This window comes from Myotis brandtii, unplaced genomic scaffold (assembly GCF_000412655.1).
Source record: "Myotis brandtii unplaced genomic scaffold, ASM41265v1 scaffold995, whole genome shotgun sequence".
Lineage (NCBI taxonomy): Eukaryota > Metazoa > Chordata > Mammalia > Chiroptera > Vespertilionidae > Myotis > Myotis brandtii.
Genome location: NW_005372150.1, coordinates 834401 through 855173, shown reverse-complemented (window position 1 = coordinate 855173; position 20773 = coordinate 834401). Strand labels below are relative to the sequence as shown.

The following is a 20773-nucleotide window of genomic DNA, read 5'->3' as shown; positions in this document are numbered from 1 at the left end:
GGGGGGGAAAGAGGAACAAATGTAATCTGAACAATAAAGATTTAATTTAAAAAAAAAAGTAAATTTTAAGCTTAATAAAAAGGAGAAATTTTAAATCTCTTCCGCTATTATTTACAAAGTAAACTAAAAGTTATTATTCAAGCATTAAATCTCACCATTAATGAGACACCATAAGTAAAAAGAAAGTTACTTTTACTTGAGATGTATGCATTGCAGTATTGACCAGCATGTCTCTCTCCTCCATTTTTCTGAAAGGCAACCAAGTTGGTTGCTGTTTAAAAGAAAAATTTTTTAAAGCAACTCCCTAAATGTGGCTTAGAGATTGCTCTGGGAAAAAATACAGGGGGAAATACCCTTCAAATATCTAGGAATCATAATTGAAAATCAATATATTAGGCCTCAAAAGATAGAAATACAAAAGAATTGCCTTAAGACCTTAAATGACTTTAAGAAATTATTAGGGGATATTAATTAGTTAAGACCTTATAAAAAATCTCTATGGGAGAAATGACAAATTTATTCAATATACTTAGGGGTGACTCTAATCTTTTCTCTCACCGAACATTAACAAATGAAGCTAGGGAGGAGTTACTAAGAATTGAGCAGGCAATCTCCTCAGCCCAAGTAGCATGGTACAGCCAGAATTGCCTTTATCAAGACAGATTAACCCTACTGCAAATAGTCCCACTGGGGTCATCTTCCAAAACAAGAACTCTCCTACTATTATTGAGTGGGTCCACCTAGGGCATCAATCTTCTAAAACTGTAGTTAAATGTATAAAACTCATGGCTCAATTAATATCTCAACTCAGAAAGCACTGCAGGCAGTTTAGAGAAGAACTCCAATGCATCTATCTTCCCCTCACTGGGAAGCAATTAGAAATGTTAATTCAGACTGATCTGAATTGGCAGATTGGACGAAGTAGATATTCCGGGCAACTTAGTTGTCACCTACTAAAAAACAAATTACCACAATTTTTACATTACACCCCTATTATTATATTTAAAAAAATACTAGGCAGGAACCTATTCCTGGAGCATTAACTGTTTTTATTGATGGTTCATCTAATGATAAAGCTGCTTATCATACAATGAATTCAGACCAAGTCATCCAGACCAGTCATACTTCTGTGCGAAGAATTAAATTTGAAGCTATCAAGGCTGCATTGCAGGATTTCCAAGAGCCTCTTAATATTATTTCTGATTCTGCTTATGCTACTGGCCTGGTAAAAAGAATTGAGACTGCTCAATTAAAATGGTTCAGTGACCAAAGTCTATTTATACTATTTAAACAGGTACAGCAAATTATACAGCAAAAACAATATCCCTTTTATATTACTCACATCAGGGCTCATACCACCCTGCCTGGTCCTTTAACAAAAAGAAATGCATATGCTAATCAATTGGTTGCTTTATTAAAACAGGCCACAGAATCTCATCAGCTTTTACATCAGCCTGTCTAAACAATTCTCAATCACTTGACAGCAGGCAAAACAGATTATCAAGGAATATCCCACTTGCATGTTACATCTGCCTCAAGGGCCTAATACAGGAATTAACCCTTGAGGATTGATAAGGGACCATATCTGGCAAATGGATGTAGTAACACACTATACTCCTTTTGGACACCTTGGGGCATTGCATGTCTCTGTAGACACTTTTTCAAAGATCCTATAGGCCACTGCATCTACAGGGGAAATGGCAAAACAGGTCCTTAATCATTGCCTAGCTGCTTTTGCTGCCATGGGAATTCCAAAAATTACTAAAACTGATAATGGACCCACATACACAAGCTATCTTTTCCAGCAATTTTATAAAAAGTGGAAAATTCAGCACATTATGGGAATACCATACAATTCCCAAGGACAAGCAATTATAGAACGCCAAAATCAGTGGCTAAAATCCCAACTTGAAAAACAAAAAGGGGGAATAGTGCTGAAATCTCCTGTAAGTAGACTACACCAAGCCTTAATTACTTTAAATATTTTCACTTGTAATGCTGATGGCAAGACACCTATGGAATTACACTGGTATCAGAATAAGCCAAAGGAAAATGGTGTGGTTAAATGGAAAGATCCCGAGTCTGGTTCATGGAAGGGTCCCAACCCCTTGTTAACATTTGGTCGAGGATATGCTTGTGTATTTCCAGAAAACTCCTCCAAGCCTGTGTGGATTCCTGCAAGGAATATTAAACTTCAACATGGATCCGAGAGAAGAACTGACCAGACTAATGAGGACCTTGCACCTGGAGCCTCACCCTGTATCTGCGGCTGCAGACAGACAACTACTCCAGGCCCAAAAAGCAGTAGCCCCAAGCAACACGCTGAAGATAAGGAATGGGAGGAGAATGAGACAGATGATAAACAGTCCAGAGATAACTTGGAGGATGGTGAAGAAGCCTTGTCATGCTAGCAGTCATCAGTTGTGCAATGGTGCAGGTTGCCCTGGACAAAGCCAGAGGAGGTAGCACCTGCATTGTCATTGCCCACCGTTTGTCCACCATCCAGAACTCAAATATCATTGCTGTCATGTCACAGGGGACAGTGATTGAGAAGGGCACCCATAAAGAACTGATGGCCCAGAAAGGAGCTTACTACAAACTAGTTCCTTAGATGCCTGGCAGCATTTTAAAAAGGACATGAAAGAACTCAATCCTTTTCATTGGATCTCCTTACATTTGCCTGTTAGCATAACCACTATTGTCTGTCTCATTCTTGTTCTTATATGTTTATTTCTAGTCTGCAGATGCAGAATGAAAAGTCTTAAAAGGACTCAAGCCCTACAAACATACATTTTTCAAGATTAAGAAAACAAAAAGGCTGAAACCGGTTTGGCTCAGTGGATAGAGCATCGGCCTGCGGACTGAAAGGTCCCAGGTTCGATTCCGGTCAAGAGCATGTACCTGGGTTGCGGGCACATCCCCAGTAGGAGATGTGCAGGAGGCAGCTGATCGATGTTTCTCTCTCATCGATGTTTCTAACTCTCTCTCTCCCTTTCTCTCTGTAAAAAATCAATAAAAAAATATATTAAAAAAAAGAAAAGAAAAAAAAAAGGAGGAGATGCGGAGGCCATCCACTGTCAATACTATCATGAGAGTGCATCAAGGAATGCAAAAGGCCAATGGACCTTGAGTATTGGCAAGGCTAATGCTAAGCACCATTGTTCGTGTTGAGATAGTGGTGACTCGAAGTAATTTCCTGACCTAATAGCCTAAAAGTACATGTTTACTGGACCTTACTGATCTTTATTATCTTAGAGACAGTCTGTCTGCTACCTGTTTGCCATGCTTTACTGAGGGCAAGATGAATAAAAAGCAGATAAGGCCAGGTTTCAGGGTGCCTCTCCAAGAGAGAGGTCTCCACCTGCCCCCCCCCCATGCCTTCTAAATTCATATTTCTTGTATAGTATTTTCATTTGTGCATTGACCCCGCCTTCAGATCCCAAACCCTAGCTGTGCTGGTTGCAGCAACACACACACGCACACACACACACACACACACAAACACACACACACGCTGCCCTGCTGGAGCACCTACTTACACACACACACACACATGTACTGCCCTGCAGGAGCACCCACTGCCTCTACACTGTGCAGAGCCACCATCAGAGTCCAACCCTTCCTGCCTTCCCATCCCATACTTTCCCAGACCCTCCTGTTTGGAGAACAATGACCTCCCCCACATCTCCTTCACCCCTAAATTTGAGGCAGCTGAGATGCCTACTTTGGAGTCCACTAGAGCTAGGTTCAACCTGGCTCTATGCCTCACTAGATGTGTATGGGGTTTGGATCACATTGTTCACTGTATCATCTGTAAAATGGGAATAATGACTACTTCATAGGACTCGGAGGGTAGAATAAAATACTTTCACTTCTTGGGCAGCTGCTGATGTCAGGCCTTGTGCTATGTGGATTTTAAATGTTTATTTCCTTTAATTCATAGGAGGGAGGGATTCTTCATCTCAAGAGCACACAGTGACTAGGCCCAGTCAAGAAGAGCCTTTTTGGTTCTTTACAAACAGAAGCTCACAGTGAGGTGCTGCATCACAGCCTTTCCCCAGACGTCACAGGCTGGCACTGGAGATGAAGGGATGTTAGGGATCAGATACAGAGATACCAAGGACAAAGGCAGGGGGTGGGAGGGTGGAGTGGGGTGTGGTCCACGTGATGGTTAATGCCTCAGGTCTTGCCCAGAAGGTCAGCATTTTTGACAGTTTGTGATCTTGGAACTTTATTCCACCCCTACCCACGCTGCAGCAGAGGAAGTGTGAGGGAGAAAGTGTGAGATTACAGGAGCAGCCCCAGAGGATAATGGCCACAAAACCCATAGGTGGAGTTGACCTGGGACCCAGATACGTCTCTAGCCTCACCTTTGTCCACTAAGAACACACCCAGGCAATGGAATGGGCTTCTCCCCCAAGCCAGCTTCCTGAGGAACCCAAAAGTCCCCTTCAGAGTAGAGCTGAGAACAAGGTTAGGGCCCACTCGGGATCCTGGACAGTGTGATCAGGCCCCCAGGAATTTGGGTGAGGCCAGTGGAGTCTGCAGCCCCACCCAGGGCCCTGCCCCAGCCCGCTTCCCTTACAACTTATAGGCCCAGATGGAGACCCTCTGCTCTCCCTCCAGAAACCCTGGCCTGGCCTCCTCAGTTCCTCAGTCCCTACCTGGGGCCTTGGTTCCTGCAGCACCTGCTTGGCCACCTGCCCCACCCGAGATTTCCCCGTCCAGTCCTCATCTTCCTCTGCCCTCCCCACTGGGGTCAGCAGCCCTGTTATGCTTCCAGCGCCGAGGTCCCGAGCCAAGTGCTCTTCCCCAAACTGCTCCTCCCTGAACAGGTGAGCCCGCTATGGAAGCAGGAATGGGGCCCCTCAGGCCTCCCATCCACGTGTCAGCCGAGGGGCTCTGAGAATATGTCCAGCCCTTGCATTACTAAAGGAATGCCGGAGGGAAACCTCCCCTTTCCCTGCCACTGCTCACATCTAGGACCAGGGTTCCGGCCTGCAAGCCAGGAGTGCAGCCCCCACCCCAGGCCTGGCTCCAAGAGCCGGGTTCCAGTCCCACCCACATGGCTGTCCCCAGATCCTCAGGCCTTGCTTGAGACAAGAAAGGAAGCAAATCTCATGACTTAAGAGGAGGGAGGCCCAGCCACTGCAGAGATGGAAGCTTCCTTGGTCTGACATGGGTCTGACATTTTTTAAAACTGGAGCATCCTGACCCCTGGGGGCCCTCCCTGCAGCCCCCAGAGCCTCACCTGCCCTCCTCTCTCCTTGGGTGAACTGCCTACTTCCACAGGGCCTGAACATCCAGTGGGGAGAGTGGAGGAGCTGCCTGCCAGGCCCTGAAGGCAGGCCTGGGTGGGGACAAGCCCCAGGCCCTTCAGGGCCCCTAGCAGCTGCCCTGCCATCCCATGTGGTTAGAAAAGGAGAAGCACTGAGGGGTGGGCAGGGTGGGAGGCAGGCAGGCAGAGAACCGCTTCGAAAGGCAGTGCAGTCAGGGCAACTCCTAGAGTAGCATAGGTGTGTCTGAGTTCTGTGCTGAGATGCTGGCTGACTCAGGACCAATGAGCCCCAGGTCATACAAATTAAGGATGGAGTCAGCAATGATGCGGGCTGTGCGCTTCTGGTACCCGCCTGAGGTCACCATGAGGATGGGCACCTGACATCTGCGGGCCACCCGGAACACCAGCTCATCCCGCTTCACGATGCCCTGTTGGGAGATTGGGAAGGTGAACTCAGGCAGGCCCCGACCCTCATGGTATCAAGAGGTTCTGCTGCAGGTCTAGCCCTGCTTGGACTGCAGCTGTTTCCACCCATCCGCTCTGATATCAGGAGAAGCACCAATGTGGTCCACCTGTCCTGCTGCAGCTGAGTCTTCAGAGCAGACCATCCCCTACCCTCCCACCCCCAAGTTCAGGACATACCTGTGGGCTAATGGACAGTCCTCCAAGGCGGTCACCCTCGAGGATGTCGGTGCCTGCGTTGTACACCATGACGTCGGGAGGATGCTCCTGAAGGGCTCTCTTGAGGTTCCTCTCCACTTTATCCAGGTACTCGTCATCCTCGGTGCCCCACTCCAGCTCTACCTTCCGCCTGATGGCCTCTAAGAGGGACACAGGAATTTCCCCATGTGCAGAGACAGGAAACTGAGCTCAAGAGGACAAAGATTGCTTGGATCCCTGCCAGTGCCCAAGGAAGGACTAGAAAATAATCTGACTCCAGCACTGCTCAGCCTCTTATTTCACTCAAAACTAAGCTAAAAACACACACACAAACAAACCCATCCTTTTCCTGGCGTTGTGGTACTGTCCAATGAATGTCTAGTGAGGACAGTACTGCTAACCCTAAACAACACATCCACATTAGATAGGGCTCTTCTTTACCTTGGTGCAATTTGAGGGGTGGGGGAAACTCAGCTAAAAAGAGCACCAAGAGCTGCAAAGCGGGAACCCAAAAGAGAGAAGGGGAATTGCGGATAAAACACCTTGCCCAGACACAGGGATACCAAGCTGTGCCCTCATGTCCAAACCCCGCACATTCAAGATTCATTTCTGAAACTGGTCCCTTGGGGTATACCAGCAGCTGAGTGCCCACAGGAGACTCACTAGCCCTTCCAGCATAAAGGTCCCCAACCCACAAAGTGGGCAGGCGCTTGAGTTTTCATAGCTCATCTGAGCATCTCTGCCTTTAGTTGATAAGTTGAACCTGCCTGCATTTCTTTTTATTTTACCAACTATTATATTTGAACTAATTTCTTCCATCTTATTTGGAATACCCTATTTATCTTATTTTCCCTCATTTCTTTTTTCTCATTCCCTGTGTTCTACAGACAGATGCATCCTAGGAGTCTATTTTTATTCTTCTGATGGTTACCCCTAATATAAGGACCCATCCATATGTTTATTAAACAGGCTAATGCAATCTTGGGTGGGTCATGTGACTTCTTTAGGTCTCAATTTCCTCATCTGTACAATGGGAACGATTCCCACCTTGCAAGACCCAGCACATAGGAAATACTCAGGAGAAAGCCCCATCCAAGCATGAGTGAACTCAGGACTGAGGGTGGCGGGCAGCTTACGCTTGGCAAAGCGGTCTCCAGGGTAGATGTGGCGGTTGTAGACATCCATGATGTACACACGCTGGTCACCCATGAAGTCCCGTTCGTGCCCATTGCCCTGCAGGGAGAACATGGGAGCCACTTGCAGGCAAGTGCCCTCAGCAAAGACAGGACCCTCCCTCCAACCCCCACCGCCCTGTGTCTGAGCAGTGTGGTTTGCCCTTTGGCAGAGGGTCTCGTGGCTATAAAGTGACAAAGCTAGGATTCAACCTCAAAACCTGGCCCCATGACCTTCCAGCATGACCTTAAGCAAGCCCAGCCCTCTCAGTCTTCTCCAGGACACAAGGCAGGAATCCTGGCCCCATACCCTCTCAAGTCTGTGGTAGAATTGGCTGGGATCAGGAATGTGAAACATAAACTGTAAGGGCTGTACTCATGTGGTTCAGGAGCTCAGTGTCATGTGACCTTGGAGCAGTCCCACCATCACAAAGCCACAGCAGCAGAGGTGCAGGAGGGCCTTCAAGAACCCAATGCATGCCCTGCCACACCTGGGACAACAGGAGCCAGACCTGGGTAGCAGTGGCTGAGCAACCCTGCAGCACATGAATGAGCACTTTCCTGGGGTGCAGGAACACAGGGCTCCTGGGCTCTGTGCACAGACTAGGGAGCCACTGAGGGGTTTAAAGCACAAGAATAGTACTACCTGTAGGGATTTTAGGAAGAGCCACCAGCCTGGTTTGGGGAGGCAGTCAGGAGAAGGGAGGAAGGACCCTCAATTTCATAGGAGCATTGGCTGGGGCGAGAGGGGCAGAGGGAGAAAGAAGGGCCCTCTGCTTCCAGTCTCTCCAGCACAGAGAGGGTGGGCAGTGGGAGAGAGGCAGAGCAGGATGAAGGTGGCAGAGATCTGCCTTGGGGCTCAGGGATGTTTCCAGGGGGAGGAGTCCCACAGTGTAGGTTGTATGATGGAAGCTGATGGGGAACACATGGAGGGGTGCTGAGGAGGGGGCCCACAAGACCCCAGCCCCCACGGGGCACTTACCTGATGGGCATCAAGATCAACAATGGTGGCCCTGGAGATGCCCTCCACTCGCTCAAACAGAAACTGCCCAGGGGAGGAGAGGGGAGACGTGAGAACCCACACAGGCCAGAAGACACAGCCCCTCAGGAACTCCCAGCTGGTGAGGGGCCAGGGCAGGAGGACTAGGCAAAGACATCACACACCCATGAGAGCTATGCAGCTCCAGAGAAGCATGTGTGCATGGTCAGGGAAGCCCTCCTGGAGGAGGGTCCTGTGCTGCGCCCTGAAGAGCAGGAAGTCAGGAGGTGAGCAGGTGAGTGAGGCTGGCCCTCAGTGACACCCCAGGAATCCTGGGGAAATGTGGGGGTTGGGGGAGGAGAAGCCTCCCTTCAAAACTGGGCCAGGAACTTTATTCTACAATCTTTGTCTTCCTACAGGTCAGGTCCACATTCCTCCTTCTGTGGGAAGCCCTCCTCCCCTTTCTCCACTCTCCAAGCTCTCCTGTGTGTCTGCCTCCTGAATGCCCAGGGTCTGCTGACCTGTCTCACCCCCACCATTAGTCTGTGTGCCCTGTGAGAACAGGAACCTCAATGACCTGTTCTGGAAGCCCAGACTGAGACCAGGTGCGGCGTGGTGAGGGGGAGCCCTGGGGTTCCATAAACATGGAGACCAATGCCAGCTCTGCCCCTCTGGCTGTGTGACCTCACCTCTGAGCCTCAGTTTCCTCATCTGTAACATGAGGATTCACTGAGGTGAGCCATGGAGAACAAAGGTTGGCATAGGCTTGAGCCTATAGTAAATGTCATCAGTATTATTGTGATCATTATTATTATTTCTACCTCCCCTCACTCTTCTGTAGGGATGCCCTTCCTATATTGTTGATATATATGCTTCTCCCCAGCCCCTGCCATTGCTGAAGGCTGTAATATCTCCCTTTTGTCACAGGCAACACAGAGGAGAGTCAGATCTGGGTTTGAGCCTGAGCCTGGCTGAGTGATGCGGGTACCTTCCTCCCCTCTGAGCCTCACTTCCCTCCTGTATAATGTGGGGTGAGAACACAAACTTGGGAGTGGCAGGGGGTCCCAGGGAGGGCTCTTGGAGGTGATTCCCACATGCTCTCCTGCACACCTTGATGGCGAGCGTGATGTCCGCGTAGGCGCAGAAGCCCCCTCCCCGGTCGCTGGAGCAGTGATGGAAGCCACCACCTATGGAAGGCAGACATGATGAGGTCAGGGCCAGGCTCAAGAGCTAGACCTAGGCACACCCCCCTACCCTCCCACGTGCCCTCCCTGCTCAGCTCCCAGGAAGGCTCCTGGGACTCCAGGTTGACAAAGTGAGCTGCGTGCCTAGATATGTCACTATCCCCAAGTCAGGAGGTAGCTTTGCCATTACAGCCACCCCTGTCAGAGAAAGAAACCTCTTAGGGTATCCCAACAAGTCAGACTCCAGTGCCCACTCACACCTCTTAGGGACAGAGCTCATCCTTCCCAAGACAGTAAGTCTCCATAGAGCTGGGCCTGCCCACATGTGAGTCCTCCTGCCAGAAAAGGGTGGTGGAGCTATGGGGCAGGTTTACCTTGGGAACCCCCAGATTCTGCCAGGTGGTAGAAAGGGGTGATCAGGCAGGGCACCCTCTGCTGGTCATGGCTACCCACTGCAACGGTGAGGGTCCTAGAGACCAGGGTCCGGCCTCCTCTACCCCTCAACCCTGTGACCATAGCCTCAGAGGCCAGACCCAATCCCCCTGTAACACCTAAAAGAACTGAGCTGCAGGGCTTCTGAAGTTGAGCCCAGTAACTGCCTCACCTGGCAGTGTGAGGCCAGGGCCCGGATACAGGGAACTGCCTCTTACACCACCCAAGAGGCTGTCATTGGATCCTAATGATGAGATAACAGCCAACAGTGAACTCCTAACCAGCACGGAGCTCACTGAAGCCTCCCCACAGGACCATCTCCATTTTACAGATTAAGACCCTGAGGCACAGAGAGTGATGCGGGGTTAGCAACTTGCCCTGGGTCATACAGCTAGCTAATGGCAGAACCAAGATTCAAACCAAGGGCCTCTGAGTCCTCTTGGGACCCCTTAGAAACACATGGCACATATCACTCACTTGTTTATTCAGCAGAGTATCATAATATCATGGTTAAGCCAGACCTAATGATGGGTATCTGGCCATACCAAGAAGGCCTTGAAGTGTTCACAGTCCAAGGTGGGGGTGGGGGAAGGCAGCTATGGGGCTCTGAGCAAACCACTAGGCCTCTCTCGATGTCCATGTTCTCATCAATATAATTGGACTGAACAATAACACCCAGCTCAGATGAGAGCCCAGACAGAACAAGGCTTCACAAACTGAAGTGCTGAGCCTTCATGAGGAACACAGCAGGGACAAGGAAGGCCATGGGTGCAGACCTCCCATGAGCCAATCTTGTGGGAGAGTCCAAGGGACTGGGGGAATGCTAGCCCTCAAGGTCCCTGAGAATAAAGTGATATTGATCCTGGGCAGCCCACCCACCATGACATGGCCAAGCCCCTGAAGGCTGTCCTGGGTCCCAAGAGGTTAATGGAGTCTTTTGGGGGAGCCTCTGAAACTGCAGGTTTCAGCTTCATGCAGAGCTGTCCAGGGGATGGCACAGGCTTCCTGGGAGAGAGTGAGCTCCCCACCACTGGAAGTATGCAAAGACAGGACTGGGGAGCAATCTGGAGAACTCTTTTAGACAAGGATTCCATGCCAGATGGAGGCACTGGTTCGTCCCTCCTACACACCAGAGTCTCCGAACTCATAGCCACTTCCTCCAGGTTCCTTCTGGTCCTCCCTGTCCCCAGGCCTTGGACAGGCCAGCTCCCCCAGGCGGGGCACTCACCCACATTGATGGCCCAGCCTCGCTCCACTGCCAGCTTCCCCGCCTGGGAGACAAGCACAGGGTGAAGGGCACGGGCAGCCCTCTTCTTCACTCACTCATTCACTGAGTCACTCATTCATCCCATAAACACTATTTCCAGCCAGCTCTGAAGAGGGAATGAGCTCTGAGGTGGGGCTAAGGAAGCATCCACCCCCAGTATACTCAGTCCCAGAAGCAAGTACCAGATTAGCTGGCATATGGGATGTGCAGTGCAATTTTGTGAAGAAACTGGAATAAATAAAAGTACTTATGATCACACATAAGCTGACAATGATTTTAATGTGGCCTTTAAAGGGAATTAGACAAGTTTTTGCTCATAGAAATATAGTACACTGAATACTGAAATCCATAGGAAATCAAAGTTTAGGGGGAGGGCAGTAAGTAATACTCTAATAAACTAAAAAAAAGATGCAAATTTCCAGGTTGAAAAGAAAACTATAGTGGTCAACAGGCATTTACCAGGTCTGAATTAGATATCGCACACGGGAGTCTGAAATGATTCTCTACCTCCAATGAACTTGGCAGCCTATGGCTCATTTTAAAGAGAACTACACACAGGACATGAAACCTGTTTTGCTGGGAGTTTTCTTCATCACCACACCTGCGATGGGGAGACAGGGGAGCACCATCGATCACTGACATCATTTCCATCTTAAATTGAAGTACATTGGAGTGATCACTTTAGGATATATCTCTGGGGCATGGGGGTGTCTTAAACAACAGCAAATACGGTAAATCAATTGGACGTCCCTGAAAAAGGAACAGTGAACTCTGATGCCCTGGGGCGGGGAAGGCTTTGAGAGGAGCTGCTGGGCCTTGAGGAGTACTTAGGTTTTGTTCCACTACTAAGTGGGAGGAGGGCATCCATATGGAAAGCCCAGGGTGGGCAACAGCCCAGAGGTAGGAAGGAACCAGGTGTGGGGATCCCCAGCCCAACCCTGTGTCCCACCTGCCTCCCCACCTACCATTATGGTTCCTCCTGTCTGGATCCGAAGGGGCTTCAGCACCTTCCTCTGCACAAGGAAGTTGGGGAGAAAGATGACAGGGGGGATTTCTGTGATGGTGGCGACAGCAAAGGACCACTGTGGAAAGAGACGCAGGCCATTGGCCTCCCGCTGCCATGCCCAGAGCTCAGAGGCAGCAGCTGGGAAATCAGATTTTCTGTAATGGCAGTTTCCAGGTGTCCTGGGTGAACTCTGGGCCAGGTGTAGTTACTATGATAAGAAACAAGAACCCCCACCAGTCTGGCCCCACCAAGTTTGGGGCTCAGTAACGATCAGTTTATCCAATACAGTTTTTTCAAGCCTATTTGGCCCACATTCCTCAGCACTTCAAAGCCCTTGGCTGCCCTCTTGTGCCCAAAACAAGAGCTGAGGAGGACTCCATCCTACAGAGGTGCAGACCCAGAAATGACCCAGCCCTTCCACTGTACAGAAGGGGACACTGAGGTCCCAATCAGGGAGGATCTTTCTTGCCAAGGTCACACAGTGAGTCACAGAGCCAAGTCTGGAAACCCAGATGTCCTGCTTCTCCAGCCTCTTCATCTACTGGGAACTGGACCTCCTTTTAGAAGGTGTCCTGCCTCCTCTCCAGCTACTGAGGCAGGAGGACTGGGCCACCTAAAAGGCATTTGCACCAAGATCAGACACAGCTTTTCCTGTGACCTCTCAGGCCTCTGGGCAAATGTCCCTGCCTCCAGATCCTGAACCACCTCCTGCCTGGCTGAGAATGCACCTAGGCCCATGCTATGCTCCCTGTGCCCACTGACCCCAGGCAGAGACTCGGAGGGGCCAAGGGTACTTTGTAAATGTTTATTAAGGTGGGGGCTGGTGCAGTCTGCATGTCAGCATGCTTGCAGCCTAGATGGGAAATACTCATATGTGACAAGCCTTGCGATGGAGAAGAACACGGTTTGGGTCGGGTAGGGGCAGACAGGCTTTTTGGAGGTGGTGACATGAAAGCAGAGACTGAAGGTGAACAAGAGTTATCCAGCTATAGGGGTCAAGGTAAAAAAAATTACTACTGGCAGAAGAAAAGTAAGTCCATGTTTAACAGAAGTTAGGTACAGCTGGGGCACATAGGGCTGGTCTGCCAGCAAAGGCTCTCAGGCATGTCAGGGCAGTGGGAGCCTCAGACAGTGCTTCCCACGCTGCTGTGGTTGTAGCAGGAGAACCAGTTAGGCCAGTGGTTCTCAACCTTCTGGCCCTTTAAATACAGTTCCTCATGTTGTGACCCAACCATAAAATTATTTTCGTTGCTACTTCATAACTGTAATGTTGCTACTGTTATGAATCATAATGTAAATATCTGATATGCAGGAAGGTCTTCGACCCCTGTGCTACTTCATAACTGTAATGTTGCTACTGTTATGAATCATAATGTAAATATCTGATATGCAGGAAGGTCTTAGGCGACCCCTGTGAAAGGGTCATTCGACCGCCAAAGGGGTCGCGACCCACAGGTTGAGAACCGATGAGTTAGGGGAACGAGAATAATGGCAGCCCCAGGGAGGAAGTGAGGGATATGAGGGCCTGGGGAAGGTGAGATGGGGACAGTTAATAGAAGGCATATGGGGAACAGATGGACAGAGGTCCAGGACATAGGTCAGAGCTCCAGGACTCCAACACTGAAGGGCAAAGCCCAGGTTGGAGTCCACTGGGACAATAAAGGACTGTCCTGGGACCAGAAGGATGATGGGGAGAGTTTGTGTGCGTGTGTGTGTGTGTGTGTGTGTGGTGGCAGGGGGTGGGGGTAGGGACCAGAGGTGCTCAGGAGGCCAGACACAGAGGTTTCAGGAAGGAGTGAGCAAAGTGAGGCGGTGAGGCTGCCAAGGCATCCAGTGAGAGAGAACTGAGAAGTGTGGCCGTTATGATCACCAATCAGGAGAGATTTGGATTTAGGTCTGGAGAGGCCTGCAGAAAAAGCATGTGCCTGGAAAGAGCCAGGAAGGGGTGGTGGTAGTGCGAGGGCACCCAGGAGAAGCTGGGGCAGGAGGACAGGACAGGACCAGTCAGCCCCCAAAGGGGCCCCGGTGGCTGAGGCCACTGGCCAAGGGGAGATATTTTGTCAGGTTGCCTGCACTGCTATGAACACCTGTGTTGTCAGGCCTCTCAGGCTGGCAGGGCTGAGGACAGCTGAGGGGGAGGCTTGCTCTGCTCCCTCACTCCAGGGAAGGAACCCGAGAGCAGGGCCCATGGGGCATGGATTACTTGTCTGAAAGTAGAGATGACCATGCTGCCTTCCTCAGCCGTTTTTAAACAGCAGCCTCTCATGCAAACCACACGGCCTGCACTGTGTTTCTGCCACCTGAGCCAGCCCATATAAAGGAGTTCCTGGAACCCTATGTCAACCAATAGGACTGAGGTTTTTCCTGTCCAATTGGATCTGCGCACCTATATCACCCATCAGCATTTTCTCCAACCAATCAGATCAGCTCCATTCTCACCAATCAGGACAGTGCCTTTTGGACCAATCAAACTGAGGATATGGAGTCCTCATAGGCTGAGAATGGACTGACCAGAGGCAGGGATTTATCTGTATTAGACCAACTCCCTTCTGGCTCCCACAGTGCATTTTTCCTTTCCACCAGAGACTGGGGACTGGTTTCTGGGCTGGGCTGGAGCCGACTAAACCAGAGCAGAGCAGAGCTGCTAGCCTGAGAGGCCTCATCTGAGGGCCATTTCGTCCCAGGGCCACCTCACAGCCATGCTGTATCGCAATTGGGCTGTTTGCACAGAATAACGTTTCCTTCTTCGCTGCACCCCAAATTGGGGATTCCTGTTGGCGTAGAATCAGTAGCAATGACCACTGGCTGACAGTATGTGCATATGCATATGTTGGTGGGGGACAGACCTAGAGAGGACAGGGTGGCCAGCTCCCCTGTTCATCACGCCATCTCACTGCCCACCACAGGCCTGGCAGACGGAAGGCCTGGAGCCACTGTTTTCTTGGAAAAAATGCGTGAATACTCAACAGAGCCTCTGAAGAAACACATTAAGTGACTGCCTGCCATCACAATCAGCAGAGGGAGGGTCTGAATAGAAACGAAGCCACACAACCTCCTAGGGTCTGCGATGGACACTACCTCAAGAATAGCTTTCTCTAAGAGGATTCCACAGCAGCTATAGCACAATGGCTCTCCATCAGGAAGGGTCCACACCAATGAGTTTGGGAAGTCCTGCTTACTTGCCCCCTCCTGGAAGGTCAGATCCCATGCTGGCACATTAAAGGCTCTGGGAAGTTCTGCTACAGAATCCCCTGTAACTTTGCTTCACCCTTTGCTTCTCAAACTTCCTTACTACAAACCTCCGCCTGCCCGCTTTGCTTTTAATATAACACTAGAGGCCCGGTGCACAAATTCGTACACTAGTGGGGTCCCTTGGCCTGGCCTGCGGGATTGGGCCGAAACTGGCTCTCCGACATCCCCTGAGGGGTCCCGGATTGCGAGAGTGTGCAGGCCAGGCCGAGGGACCCCACCGGTGCATGATTGGGGTGGGGAGGGACGCGGGAGGTTGGCCAGCCGGGAGGGACTGCGGGAGGGCTCCAGGGCATGTCTGGCCTGACTAGCTCAGTCCCAATCGTCTAGCTCAGTCCCAATCAGCCGGACCCCAGCAGCAAGCTAATCTACCGGTTGGAGCATCTGCCCCCTGGTGGTCAGTGCATGTTATAGTGAGCAGTTGAGCAGCCTTAGCATATCATTAGCATATTCGCTTAGATTGGTTGAATGAACGATCAGACACTTAGCATATTAGGCTTCTATTATATAGGATACTGTACTGATCTTCACAAAGCTGCAGTCATATAGGATAATACTGGGGAAACTGAGCTAGAGCATGAATTTTACATGGGCCAAGCATTAAGTCACAGCACATAAGGGTTTCAGCCAAAGGGACCAGCTCCCACAGGAGAAGGTACCTATCAACACTTCTTGACTTCTGCCCATGAAAACAGGGCTGGACACATCAGCCTTCTTCTCAGCCCAGCTGTGGCTCCTGTGCAAGGCAGTGGTGTAGCTCACTAATGAACTATCCAATCCAGTAGCTGCCAGCTACACATGGCTATTTGCATATAATTTTAAGTTAATTAAAAAACATTTAAGTTTTTAAAATTAAAATTTGTTCCTCAGTCACACTAGCCACATTTTAAGTATTTAATGGCCACATGTGGTTACTGACTACTGGACTGGACAGAGCCTTTTTAGAACATTTCCATCACTATAGAAAGTTCTGTTGGATAAAGCTACCCTAGAAAGAAACAGTGGCCAGGGTGAAACATAAATGGAAGAAATGGGACAGACTGGGTGGTGGAGACAGATGCTCCAGTGCCAGGAACAGATACGCTATCTGGGAGGTGCAGCGGGCTGCAGTGGGACTGCCCGGACTTGCCAGCAGGCCAGGCCCTCTGACAGCCTGGCCCCAGGCAAGGGCATTGAAGGACAGGCTGGATGGGAGCAGGAGAGGGACAAGGTTCATAAGTCTTCCTCAGAGTCAACTAGTCTAACTTTGGACTCTGCCACTGCAATATAAATTTGAACACAGCCCTCTACTTAACTGTGCCTCCGTCCTCCTGTCTCCTCATCCATCAAACAGGAGCTCCTCCCAACTAGGCCTCGAATGAGGACTTAGACCATTGGAGAGGCCTGTCCTCAGTGCCCAATCTAAAGTCCCCCTACCTGGCCCTTCGACCCCTGCCTTTGCTTCATCTTTGTACACAGCACTGGTCTCTACCTGACATAACAATACCTCTATTGTTATCTGTCCCTCCCAGAAGAATGCAGCTCCAGGAAAGCAGGCACACACTTGTTCCCTGCTGCACAGGCAATGCTGAGAATGATGCCTGGCACACAGTAGGTGCTTGCTGCACATGCTGTCAATCTTCCCCCACATCCCTACCTCCACAGACAATGCTGAGAATGATGCCTGGCACACAGTAGGTGCTTGTTGCACATGCTGTCAATCCTCCCCAGATCCCTACCTGCACCCTCTCCCGAGGAGGCCATCTCACCTGTCCCATCCCAGGAGAGCCTGTGAGAGCCTGGCCTCTTGCTGCTGAGACCATGCCCTGCCTATAGCACACCCCATGGGATCAGGCTGGGATCACAATCCTGGTGAACCCACGTGTAGGCCCAGTTTTTTCTCCTGTTTTCTCTCCCTGACTCCCTCTCCCAGAGGGTTCTCCTGGAACCTTGCCCCAGGTAAATCCCTGCTGCAGGCTCTGTTTCTAGGGCTGTGCTTCTCCAAGTGTGGCTCCTGAACCAGCAGCAACAATGGCACCTGAGAGCTTGTTAGACATGCACATTCTCAGGCCCACCCCAGACCTCCTGAATCAGAAACTGGGAGTGGGGCCCAGCAATCTGTGTTGTAACAAGCCCTCCAGAGGATCTGAGGCTTAAGCAAATTTGAGAACCACTACTCTAGGGAACTTGACCTCAGACAGTGCTGAACAAATGAATGAATGAGCTACAGTGAACCTGTGAGGTTTACCCAAGCCTGATGCCCACGGCCCACCAAAGTGCATGGCCTATGTGCTTGCCCATCCCAGCGCCTGGTCATATGTCAGGGCCTTTGTGCCCAACTACTTGGTTTGGGTCAGGACTTTCCAGCAGTGAAGTGGGAGCAAAGGGAGAGAAGGGGGAGAGGGGAGTCCCACACAATCATCTCAGTTGATGACCAAATAAGCCTCTGACAAAATCCAACACCCTTTCATAAAATCAATCAACAAGTTAGGAACAAAAGGGAACTCCCTCAACATGACAAAGGGTGTTTGTCTCTCTCTCTCTCTCTCTCACTCACACACACACACACACACACACACACACTCCCATTGCTAACATCATACTCAATAGTAAAAGGCTAAAAACCTCCCACCTAAGATCAGGAACAAGCCAAGAAAGACTGCTTTTGCCACTTCTGTTCAACTGGAAGTACCACCCAAAGCAATCTATGTGTATATATATAAAAGGCTAATATGCAAATTGTCCCCACAGGAGTTCGACCAGGAGACTGGGAGTTTGATCACTCACTATGACGTGCGCTGACCACCAAGGGGAAGCACAGCATGAAAGAAGGCCCCGGCCGGCAGCCAGAAGGCCCCGATAGGCCCTGATTGCCGGCCCAGCCTAGGGATTCTAATCATGCACGAATTTCGTGCACTGAGGCCCTAGTTAGAAAATAAAAAGAAATAAAATGCCTCTAAATTGGAAAGGAAAGTGGAACTTCTCCCTATATTCACAGATGGCATGATGCTATATTTAGGAGATCCTATAGAACAAACACAAACCCCCAATTAAACCTAATAAATAAATTCAACAAAGTGCAGGACCTAAGATCAGCACACAAAAATTAGTTGTATTTCTATACATTAACAACAAAATCCAAAAAGAAAATTAAGAAAGCAATTCCATTTACAATAACATCAAAAATTAAAATACTTGGAAATCAATTGAACCAAGAAGAACCAAGAACCAAGTAATTTACACTGAAAATTACAGAACATTGCTGATGCAAAAACTTAAAGATCTAAATAAATTGAAAAATATCCTGTGTTCATGGATTGACCTAATATTGTAAAGATGGCAATTATCTCCAAATTCATCTACAGATTCAATATAACCCCTATAAAAATTTCAATGGCCCTTTTTGCAGAAACAGACAAGCTGATCCTGTAATTCATATGGAATCTCAAGGGACCTTGAATAGCAATCTTGAAAAAGAACATAGTTAGAGGATTCACAATTCCCAATTTCAAAAAGTACTACAAACTTAGTAATCAAAACATAGGATTGTGGTATTGCATAGGATAGACATATAGATCAATTGCAAAGAACTGACAGCCCAGAAATAAATCCATATGTCTATAGCCAATTGGTTATCTACAAGAGTGCTAAACCAGTCAATAGAGAAAGAACAGTCTCTTTAACAAATGGTTCTGGGAGAACTGGATATCCACATGCAAAAGAATGAAGGATGCTTATCTCACACCACATACAAAAATTAACTCAAAATGGATCCAAGACCTAAATATAAGCTAAAACTATAACACTCTTAGAAGAAAACACAAGGGTAAAGTCTTCATGACCGTGGGTTTGGCAACACAGTCTTAGACACCAAAAGCAGCCAACAAAAGAAAAACATGGATAAACTGAACTTTAGCAAAATTTAAACATTTTGTGCATCAAAGGACATTATCAAAAAAGTGAAAAGACAACCCACAGGATGGGCAAAAATATTATTTGCAAATCACATAATATCCAGAACATATAAAGAACTACAACTCAACAGCAAAGATAAATATCCCAATTTTTTAAATGGACTTCAATAGGCATTTCTTCAAAGAAAACATATAAGTGGCTAAAATGCACATGAAGAGATGCTTAATGTTATTAACCATTATGGAAATGCAAATTATAACCACAATAAGATACCATATCACATCCACTAAATTAGCCACAATAAAAAAAATAAAACACAGAAAAATAAGTGTTGGTGAGGATGTAGAGAGATGGACCCCTTGTGCTGTTGTTAGAAATGTAAAGTGGACCATGGCTGGGTAGCACAGTTGATTAGAGCATTGTCCCAATGTGCCAAGGTTGTGGGTTCATTCCCTGGTCAGAACACAACAAATTGATGTTTCTCTCCTCCCTTCCTCTTTCACTCTAAAAATCAATAAATTAAAAAAAAAAAAAAAAGAAACGTAAAATGTGTAGCTGCTGTGGGAATCATTTTGGTGATTCCTCAAAAAGTTAAAAATAATTTCCGTACAACTCAGCAATTCCACTCCTAGGTATATAACCAAAATAACTGAAAACAGGTACTCAAACAAATAGTTGTACCTATGTTCATAGCAACACTATGCACAAAGACCAAAAGCTGTAAATAACTCAAAATCCATCAGCTGATAAATAAACAAAATGTGGTATATCCACACAATGGAATATTATTCAGCTTTAATAAGGAATGAAGAACTGACAGCCTATCCTTACCATAGCTGCCAAGCAACTTGGCTAAAACCTAGATCAGGTCATGTCCCTCTGCTTAATACATCCATGGCTCCCACCTCTCTCAGAGCAAAGCCACAGCAACGGGTGCCTGGCCCTATCCTCTTCTGACCTCACCTCCTACCAGCCTCCCTTCATCCCCTCCAATCCAGCCACATCGCCTTCCTTGTGCCTACAACACACTGGAGATACCACTGCCTCGTGGCCTTTACACTTGCTCATTCTTCTGCTTGGAATGCCCTCCTGGATGCCCCCATAGCGTACTCCCTCACTGCCCTCAGCTCATGGTCACATCAGTAAGATCCTCTGTGATCCCCCATTTCAAACTGCGGTCTTCCCCCCCCCATTCCCCCCCCCCCTCCCGCCAAGGCACTGAGCACCTTCTAAGATACTATATAATTGATTTGATTTTTTATGACATTAGCTGACTCTCCATCTAAATGCTAGCTCCAACAAAAGATCTGGTCTCTTTTGTTCCATCCTGTCTCCCTGCATCTAGAACAGAGCATGATGCTCGCTAAATACCTGCTGCATAAACATGTCCTGGGCATTGCCCAGCTTGGGATGCACAAGGACAAGATGTCAAATCTGCATGACACATCCCATGGCACACTGTCACTGGGGTCAGCAGGAGGCAAGAGCCTGCACTGGCCCAACCCAACCACTACCCTCAGTGGGGCCACCTCTGGGCCTTGCACACAGTAGGTGCTCAATAGACATTTGCTTCCCTGAAAGGATATCATCTGTCAAACATCAGACTACAGCATCTCCTTCAATGCCCTGTTTATTAAGTATCAAAGGCTACA

The 20773-nt window shown here is 48.8% G+C and overlaps 1 protein-coding gene across 6 annotated transcripts in view; it reads right to left on the bottom strand.

The window, feature by feature from the left end:
- Nucleotides 1-3905: 3905 nt before the first annotated feature.
- Nucleotides 3906-20773, bottom strand: part of HDAC11 (histone deacetylase 11) — a 21898-nt gene continuing 5030 nt past the window's right edge. For 2 of the 6 annotated variants that reach the window (XM_005886619.2, XM_014533645.1), the window contains exons 4-10: nucleotides 11938-12054; nucleotides 10934-10976; nucleotides 9200-9276; nucleotides 8093-8155; nucleotides 7075-7171; nucleotides 5921-6099; nucleotides 3906-5706 (exon numbers count right to left, since the gene is read on the bottom strand). In XM_005886619.2, coding sequence (XP_005886681.1) covers nucleotides 5503-5706; nucleotides 5921-6099; nucleotides 7075-7171; nucleotides 8093-8155; nucleotides 9200-9276; nucleotides 10934-10976; nucleotides 11938-12054 — 780 coding nt within the window. In that variant the 3' untranslated portion in view covers nucleotides 3906-5502. The remainder of the gene's footprint in view (nucleotides 5707-5920; nucleotides 6100-7074; nucleotides 7172-8092; nucleotides 8156-9199; nucleotides 9277-10933; nucleotides 10977-11937; nucleotides 12055-20773) is intronic. The other 4 variants (XM_005886620.2, XM_005886621.2, XM_014533643.1 and 1 more) reach the window with 3 other exon arrangements.